Genomic DNA, 9,254 nt, shown 5'->3' with positions numbered 1-9,254 from the left:
TTTAAACCCACATTTTACAGATTTGTAGTTGGATTTTACGAAATTTGTGCTGAATTGAAATTATCAGAATCATAGAAGTGAATTGGTGCTACTATTAAGCGATAGATCAATGAATCGCATGATAAATTAAAATGAGCTCAATAATTTCAATTTCCAGTTATTTCTCTCTTTTCTCTCTTTCTTCATAAACTGGATGACTAAAGTTTTCAGTCTGGTGCTTTGGTCTCAACTGTCCCTTATTTTGAAGGACAGTTTTGCTTCATTAGACTTCATTATTMATTTTATTTGTGGTTTCTTTTGTTGATTTATTTTGGATAGAATTAGAATGTAATGTTACCATATGACTTGAAAATGGTCTGAAAACAACAATGTAATTTTTTATCGCCTTCCACTGTGTGCTAACTGCAGCTGCGTTTATAGCTTAGCATTAAATAAAAACAGATCATCGATGGTCCGCAGTTCTAACGGTAAATAAATTCAACAGCTTTGGACCAGCTGCAGCAAATGAACAGTCACCCCCCACTGTTTTTGGTAAATTGCAAAAAAATCTAAATAATGACAGCCATTCTTATGATCAATGTATTCAAATGTATCAGGGTAAAAGAGATGCAGCCAAGATATTWCGCTCGTCAGGGTTAATGTAAAAGATATCCTCCAGAGATTAGGTTGTGGTAGCTCAGATGTGGTTTCAGGTCGAAGATGAGTCTGTTTCCGCTTTACTCTGCGCCAGATTTTTAGAAATTCTGACTTAAAACATTTAAGCATCAGTGGCTTTTTCATTTCCTGTCAACTTTTGGAAGGAAATCAGGTTTGGCTCGTTTGCTTCCCTCCGTCAGATGTGTGACAGTAAAGAAGAGGGTGTGGACGGCGACACCGTCAACATGGCGGTGGTCAACCCCACCACTCCGGCCCAGTACTTCCACCTCCTCAGGAGGCAGATGATCCGTAACTTCCGCAAACCTCTCATTGTGGTCGGGCCCAAAACACTGCTGAGGTTTTCTGTAAGAGRAAGCTTTTCTTTTTTGAGTTGCTTCTTTTTTCCTTCAGTATTTCCATGAGAAGTAATCAAGCATGTTTGTGTATTCCAGGGAGCGGTGTCCAGTCTGAGCGAACTGGCACCGGGAACGTCCTTCAGGCCGGTGCTGGGGGATGCTTCTGTCTCCGYAGATAGGTGCACACCACCTGACCTTTATCTGAGATAACCRAGTATTTCATTTTGTGGCTAAGTTTGGATCTTAACTTTTAGGTTTTGTCAAGACTTAAGTCTCCTTAGATGCTTATCTCGGCTCTGAAATTTCTAAAAGATTGTCAACATCTCCAAATTCAGAGTATCAGATGACAGACGGATGTTGAAATCTCAAAAAGATGATGTAGAGAAACCTTCNAAGCTTTTCTTTTTTGAGTTGCTTCTTTTTTCCTTCAGTATTTCCATGAGAAGTAATCAAGCATGTTTGTGTATTCCAGGGAGCGGTGTCCAGTCTGAGCGAACTGGCACCGGGAACGTCCTTCAGGCCGGTGCTGGGGGATGCTTCTGTCTCCGYAGATAGGTGCACACCACCTGACCTTTATCTGAGATAACCRAGTATTTCATTTTGTGGCTAAGTTTGGATCTTAACTTTTAGGTTTTGTCAAGACTTAAGTCTCCTTAGATGCTTATCTCGGCTCTGAAATTTCTAAAAGATTGTCAACATCTCCAAATTCAGAGTATCAGATGACAGACGGATGTTGAAATCTCAAAAAGATGATGTAGAGAAACCTTCCAGTGTTCCTCTGAATGTCAGCGGCAAGTTTATTTATGTAGCACTTTGAAAACCAGATTGAAACGGCAACAAACTGCTGTGGAAAAATATAAAATCMGAATAGAATAAAATGATGAAAAGAAAAGAAAACTTTCATCAGAACTGCGAATGAGTCTCGCTGAAGTCTTGCTCTCTCTCGCTTTGTCACAGCCGGAATAATTCAGAAGAAACAAGCGTTTCATTAARAAGCATCTTACATCTCTGTGCTTCCTCTGATTWAATTTTTCTCACTTCGGTGAAGCTGACATTGTGCCTCTTCCAGATGTAGGGAGAGTTTTTCGAACTAGCACTTATTGGTGATGCATTCACTGATGGAGAGAAATCCGATTTTTCAGTCATCAGTCAGAACAGAACAAGCTGAACTCTGATATCTGTATTTGTCAAGCATCTGGAAATTTTATCATATTTCCAGATGCTTTTAGTATATCGGAGATCGTAAACTGCCTTTTAAAGTTTAAAAAAAAAGTCTAAAAATTGCAAGTTGAGAATGAAATAATTTGAAATAATGAAATAATTTCCTTGTCTATCTGTGTAGAACAAAAAATGTTTTTATATTTCCCTTTTTCAAGAAACATACATACTTTTAATGTACCCAAGTTTGTCTACCGCAACTTAGACCAGCTGTAAAGTTGTTCATGCCTGATTCTGATTGTGGTTTTAAGGAATAAGTAACAGAAATATCAATATTGCATTGAAGAAATGTTGAAACTTAAAACATGAACTGTTTTTCCCAAGAGCTCTGTCTTTTCTGTCCTCTTTTGTTGCACTGAAAAATATCTGATTTATTCTCATTAGCGTCCAGAAGGTGGTGCTGTGCTCCGGAAAGCATTACTACGCCCTGCTGAAGCAGAGAGAGTCGTTAGCAGCCGGCCAGAACACGGCGCTGATCCGTGTGGAGGAGCTGTGTCCGTTTCCTGTCGAGCCCCTGCAGCAGGAGCTCAGAAAGTATCCAAACGCTAAAGGTAGCGAGAGCCACCGCATACACACACACACACACACACACACACTTGACTCGTAACAAGATGCAGTCACACCTGAGGTTTTTCTTTATCTTCACATGAGTGCGAGTCAAATTGGACCTTATTTTTTATTTACTGAGCAACTAAACACTGAACATTCACAAGTTCYTTTTTCCAAATCTCAGTCATATGGAGTAGTTTCCACTACTCTCTTCAGTTTTGTTTAGCATTTTTGATTCATTGTTTTGAAGCATTGWGTCGCGTATTTAACGGTACATTTTGTGAGTGTAGTTCTGCCTTGGAGAGCTTCCTGTTCAGCATCAGCTTACCTTTTTTTTTATTTTCCCCGAAGTCTCTTTGTGTTCGGAGTTCCTCTTTTGAAAAAGCACACCTGTCCCGTGTTTTGCATGCNAACATGAACTGTTTTTCCCAAGAGCTCTGTCTTTTCTGTCCTCTTTTGTTGCACTGAAAAATATCTGATTTATTCTCATTAGCGTCCAGAAGGTGGTGCTGTGCTCCGGAAAGCATTACTACGCCCTGCTGAAGCAGAGAGAGTCGTTAGCAGCCGGCCAGAACACGGCGCTGATCCGTGTGGAGGAGCTGTGTCCGTTTCCTGTCGAGCCCCTGCAGCAGGAGCTCAGAAAGTATCCAAACGCTAAAGGTAGCGAGAGCCACCGCATACACACACACACACACACACACACACTTGACTCGTAACAAGATGCAGTCACACCTGAGGTTTTTCTTTATCTTCACATGAGTGCGAGTCAAATTGGACCTTATTTTTTATTTACTGAGCAACTAAACACTGAACATTCACAAGTTCYTTTTTCCAAATCTCAGTCATATGGAGTAGTTTCCACTACTCTCTTCAGTTTTGTTTAGCATTTTTGATTCATTGTTTTGAAGCATTGWGTCGCGTATTTAACGGTACATTTTGTGAGTGTAGTTCTGCCTTGGAGAGCTTCCTGTTCAGCATCAGCTTACCTTTTTTTTTATTTTCCCCGAAGTCTCTTTGTGTTCGGAGTTCCTCTTTTGAAAAAGCACACCTGTCCCGTGTTTTGCATGCRCCGTTTTTATTTTTCTAGGAATTCCCCTTTGCAGCRGCAGAAAGTGCTACCCTGTCCACGACTACACAAGGGAGACTCGCTCTGTCAAGCGAAATAAATGAAAAGTCATTAACATTTTTAATCAAGGTAATAAAAAGCGTGTTTAATTTTCTATTTGCYGTGGAGCCTTTTCCAAACGAGAGCTTTTTAATTGACAGCGTGAGTGGAGTYGAGTACTCTACGAGAGACGACTTCCTCTTTAAGGAGGTGGCTGTGAGCGGTTTTGGGGAAGTGGAAAACAGAAATCAAAATCAGCCAATGCTTTTTCTAAACACTCTAATCAGAGTGATGATGTGTCTCGTTTTTGCTCCAGACCAGGCTGTTGGTGCAGGACACTGTTGGACTCATTTTCCTCTTAACTGGAGGATCACTGGGTGGCTTTTTCACACAGGTCTCAAAGTGTTTTGTAATATTCCTGAATTACACAAAGCCCTAATTTTACACCCTGTAGTCTGATGAGAAACATTTTCATGGCATGAAAGAGGAAATTTGAGCAACTCTTAACATGACAGKTCAGAGCATAATTTAAGAAAATTTTTCTTAAAACAGCATAAAGAAATAAAATTGACAATTGTTTAATGTCCTAAAATCTGATCCAGGTCAAAAAATAACATTTTTATTGGACAATCTTTTTTTTTTAATCTGAAACTTATCCATTTTTGATGTGGAAGAGCGGTTAAAGAACATAAAATGATCACTTGACCGTCAAGTTTATTCGTTCAGCTAAGCAGATAATTATAAAACGAGCAGTAAATGTGACACTTTATCAAATGCCGTCATCAAGGAGGAATATACATCARATGTAATAATAAACTCTGACATGTAACACAGATATCAACTGTATCTATTAGCTGGGTGCATTATTTAGGAGTTTAAATGTTTGAGATGATAAAATCACATTTGACGTAACWAAACCAGGCAGGTGCACATTTGGTCTGGTCGGCTGCATAAACTCTGCACATTAACACGCGCAAGCAGAGCGTTAATCAATCAAGCGTGGGCCCAGGCTTTGACTTTTCTRTCGTCTCATTAGCAGCATCCGATGCTCGAGCATCGCTCTGCGCTTCTGTGTCCGACCAGTAAATCTCCAAAGCGTTTGCTYATCGTCTCCTGGTGTGAAATACGGACAGAWCTTRGACTCTCTCTGTGTCTTTAAAGGAGTTTTATCGTCCAGGTGAAACGGTTTTTGCTTCATGAATGTTTAAAGCGCAACACACACACACGCACACACACACACCAAGGAACACTCAGAGTGGAGGATTGAAAAACAATGGTGTCTTTGTTAAAAGCGTTAAAAAGTCAAAAAGACTAAATAATAAGAGAAAATGTTTATTGCTGTCTGCATTATTAAATATGATTAGAGTTCAGTTTACTTTTAAGAAAGTTTCAACATTTGTTTCTGATTAGTGCCTTTGAAGCTGGATGTCATTTTATGGCCACATGCTTAAAAAGAAAAAAAAAMCCAATATATATATWTTTTTTGGAAAATTTTTTTCTGGTAAAATTAACACAGTTAAATAATTACTGTGCAGAAAGTGTTTCTCCAAGTTGAAGTTTTGCGAAGCATATAATAAAAAAAATACTCAGATTTGTCACTGAATCTGAACATGATTGRAATTATGTCAGAAACCGATTTAATATTGAGGAGTTGAGGAATTAATTTCAATTTGAAAAAAAATCCCAAAGACTGTAATTTCAAGGTAATCTGCCTCAAAACGGGCCGGGCCAGTTTCAATCGCAGTTCGAGAGTATTTTTCAARCACCGTATTTCATCAATTAAGTCCAATAAGATCCCGTGAAAATTCAGTGAATTCACATGCAGATYCGGTTTGAACAGCATTACATGCTCTTACATCAGCAGAAGGAAGCGTTCCTGTTTCTCGTCTCACTCAAATTCACACTGTTGTCGGCTGTCGAGCTGCTGCTCTGACTCAAGACTCTGCAGTCGTGTTGTTGTTGGATCTTCTGCTGCACACACACCACATCTGCGGCGCACCGTCACACCCGCCACGACAGCAAAGCAAAACTAGAACCTCTTCCTTCTCTCTGCGGCTGAACAGGTGCTTTAACTGGAAGCTCAGTAAGTTATGAGCAGCAGCCTTGACATTTCAAGGTAAAGTGTCCTCCAGTTTATCTCAGTCGGACTACGTTGCTGTAATTCATATCTCAGTAGTTTGGAATCGTGGTGTTAAACGGCACCAACCTGCTGAGAATGCTGCAGTTTTACTACGAAAACATCCGACGCTACAAATTACAGTTCAGTGTAACCCGCTGCCTTCAGAAGTCAGCATGTGGAAGAGTTAAGAGTTGGGGATTTTTTTTGTTTTTGCATATTCTGCTGCTTCTTTATGTGAAGACAGATAAAAAAAATTCTTGTAAAAAACACAGCAGTAAATACACATTTATACTTTGGAAAAAATAAATGCATTTCACATGTGTGTATTTCTAAAAAATAAATGTCCTAATATTTTCCAGTATGTCGCCATAAACATGAGGAAAATTTGATAAACCTTCTCAAGGGTGTCTGCATCCTTAACAAGTCTTAAAAAGTCTTAAATTGGAATATATGCCTTAAAACGTCTAATATTAACTTAATTTAATTTGACCTTATGTGCATTAATCACAGGTCTGTTGTGTTTAATCTTGTATCTGTAGTTTTTTTTATTTATTTATTTTTTTAATCGTATAACTTTTCTGTAAGGCAAACGTTTGAGTCGCACGCAGAGGTCTTTATCGCATTCTGTGATTAAGAACTCGATAAAGGCGATTGAGGCTATTGCTAACTAGCTGCTAAAGCGCCCTTGCTAGCTAGCTAGCTAGCTAGCTTTTTTTGACACTATCATGGCAAAATTATCACCAGTTGGCTGGAGAACATTTGTCTTTGCCACTGGCTCACTTCTGTTGCCAAAAAAAAAAAAAACTAAAGTATTTTTCAGTGTTAAATTTAAATTTAATCCAAGGCAGCATTAAAAAGGTCTTACATTTGACTCGCTGAAACCTGCAGACACCCTGTTTCAGCGCTGCATTCACAGAGCTCTTCTTCTTTCTGCTGTCAAAGTGATTGTGAGCAAACATTTTCTTTTGAAACCAAACCTTGAAACTCCTGGTTTTGCTTCAGCTCTCTGAGGCATTGTTCCCAGAAAACGCCAAAGTCATGCAGCGTTATTTCAAAAAGAGAAAAGAGAAGCGGCAGCAGAAATTCACCGTGAGAAACTGAAATTGTTTCCTCTTCTCCTCCTCCTCCTCCCAGAGTTTATTTGGAGCCAGGAGGAACCTCAAAACATGGGCCCCTGGTCTTTCGTGGCGCCCCGCTTCGAGAAGCAGCTGGCCTGCAAGGTAAACTAGCGCAAAGCAGCTTTTAATGCCAACATCTCGCCGTTTTTCACAAACGACTCATTCTCGTCATCTCGGACTCTCTGCACATCAGCTCCGGTTGGCRAGTCGCCCCTCTCTTCCCGCCCCTGCCGTCGGCATCGGGACCCTTCATCACCAGCAGCAGGAGGCCATCCTCACAGCCACGTTTTCCTGAAGCGAAGCTCGAAACCAAACTAAGCAGAACCCGGGCAGCAGTTCTACACTACAGGGTCAGCGGTAATAACACAATCAACGAATGTCTTTAATAGAACAACGTTTAAAATTTGAGTTGTTGCCGTGTAGAGTGTTAATTTTAATGTTTTGAAAGCATTGTCTTAAATGTTCTCACATTTTACGCCAGTTTTTTTTTTTTGTGTCTGTTTGAAGTTAGATTTGTCTGAATCAAGGCCTTAGAGATCATGTTTACATRATGATTGTAGTCCACCTCACTCTTCTGTTTTTTATTTACAATTGGAGGGATGCATTTGCATAAATAAAACCTCTACAGGTTCCCTTCTTCAGGAATCCAAACCCCTCTGGTCATGTCACACACAAGCGCCTGCAGGAGGCGTCCATGTTTGTGCTGCTGAATGCAGAAAACATCAGTTTAAAGTTGTTAGATATACAGCATTAATCTTGAAGTGTGGCGTTGTGCAAAACGGACGTAGCTCAGAAAGAGATTAAGCATTTTCTGGTTAAATAATGAAGACTGTTGCAGTTGTAATTCTGTACGTAGAAGATGCTCAGAGATGATTTTATCCTTGTTTACATGAAGGCTGTAACTGAAAGAAAATACTGACATCATGAACAGCTAATGTAAATACAGCAAAACTTTTTAAATAAATCTATTTTCATGTTGTTTTTTTGGTCGTGTTTCTTTAAATTCAACTGACAGTCAAGAGTGAAAATGAGAGTTCACTTTGAATTTGTTTTCCCTTCGCAATAAAATACCTTGGAGATATATTCACACACACGCAGCATAACTCTGCCACCTCCATGTCTCACCATTGGCAAAGGAAATGTCAGTTTTCTACCGCTAATGTAGTTTTTTGCACATACTGCAAAGCCCAAAATTACTCATACTCCTTGCAAATTTCGATTTATATTTAATTCCTGTCTGATAGGATAAGAGTTGATCATTTTTACAAAGACAATAAAATGAAGCAGAAAGGAACATTTTACATTTTCTCAAAAAAATCTGCTTGTTGGCTATTGTTCCTATCCTTTCTCAATAATTCAGAAATCCTTTATTATTCCACCTGGTTGATGAGCTCCAGGTCTTTAATTCCCTCCACAGGATTCTCCTTTCAGATTCAATTCAGGACTCTGGCCACGATATTTTAGTAAGACAAAACATCTTGGTTGATAAAATTAGAAATATTACTTTAAATGTAATTCTGCCAGGAGCATGAATAATTTCAAGCTTACCTGTATATAAATATGTTTAATTTTGTCCAGAGCGCCTCCCGTCACATGTTTGTCCCTACATGGCTGCTCTGGTGTCTTGGTAGGTTTCTATTTTCAGAGGATGACCAACTCTCTACGACATGTCCAAAGCTTGGCTTATTGTTTTGTAGCTAATCTCTGTTTTAAACTTCCCCATTTCTGTGTTTCTTGCTCTTCAGGACTCTGTTCTTGTTTTTCTCACTAATGCTCTTGAACTTTAATTCATATTAAAATAGGTGTCTTGGACTGCTTTCTTTAACTTCGGCAATTTTGCTAAAAATAAATATTTCCATCTGGAAGTCCACCAAGTAGTAGAGAGCCGTGAATTTTGATTTAAAAAATAGTGAAAGGATTATACTTCCCCTATTTTAGCTTCTCTTTATTGGTTCCCTATTAGACACAGAACATAACTTAAAAGGGCATTATTATTATTTGATTTCCAGGCGCAATCGAGTAATTATGCTACCATCAGTTGTTATGAAATGCTTGTTTCTGACTTAAAATAAATTTGATGTTGTAATTGAACTATATTTTTATACATTATATTATTATTTATATTATTTTAAGAAATGAAAATCACATTTTCT

At 38.9% G+C, this 9,254-nt stretch overlaps 1 protein-coding gene across 1 annotated transcript in view; it reads left to right on the top strand.

Moving 5' to 3' along the window:
- Window positions 1-8,080, top strand: part of LOC103465849 (probable 2-oxoglutarate dehydrogenase E1 component DHKTD1, mitochondrial) — a 16,256-nt gene extending 8,176 nt beyond the window's left edge. The window contains exons 5-9 of the mRNA XM_008411043.2: window positions 763-1,001; window positions 1,089-1,171; window positions 2,595-2,761; window positions 7,118-7,203; window positions 7,295-8,080. Of these exons, the coding sequence (XP_008409265.2) occupies window positions 763-1,001; window positions 1,089-1,171; window positions 2,595-2,761; window positions 7,118-7,203; window positions 7,295-7,396 (677 nt within the window). The 3' untranslated portion in view covers window positions 7,397-8,080. The remainder of the gene's footprint in view (window positions 1-762; window positions 1,002-1,088; window positions 1,172-2,594; window positions 2,762-7,117; window positions 7,204-7,294) is intronic.
- The last annotated feature ends 1,174 nt before the right edge of the window (window positions 8,081-9,254 follow it).

Source organism: Poecilia reticulata, linkage group LG6 (genome assembly GCF_000633615.1).
Source record: "Poecilia reticulata strain Guanapo linkage group LG6, Guppy_female_1.0+MT, whole genome shotgun sequence".
NCBI lineage: Eukaryota > Metazoa > Chordata > Actinopteri > Cyprinodontiformes > Poeciliidae > Poecilia > Poecilia reticulata.
This window is presented reverse-complemented; position numbering and strand designations above follow the sequence as displayed.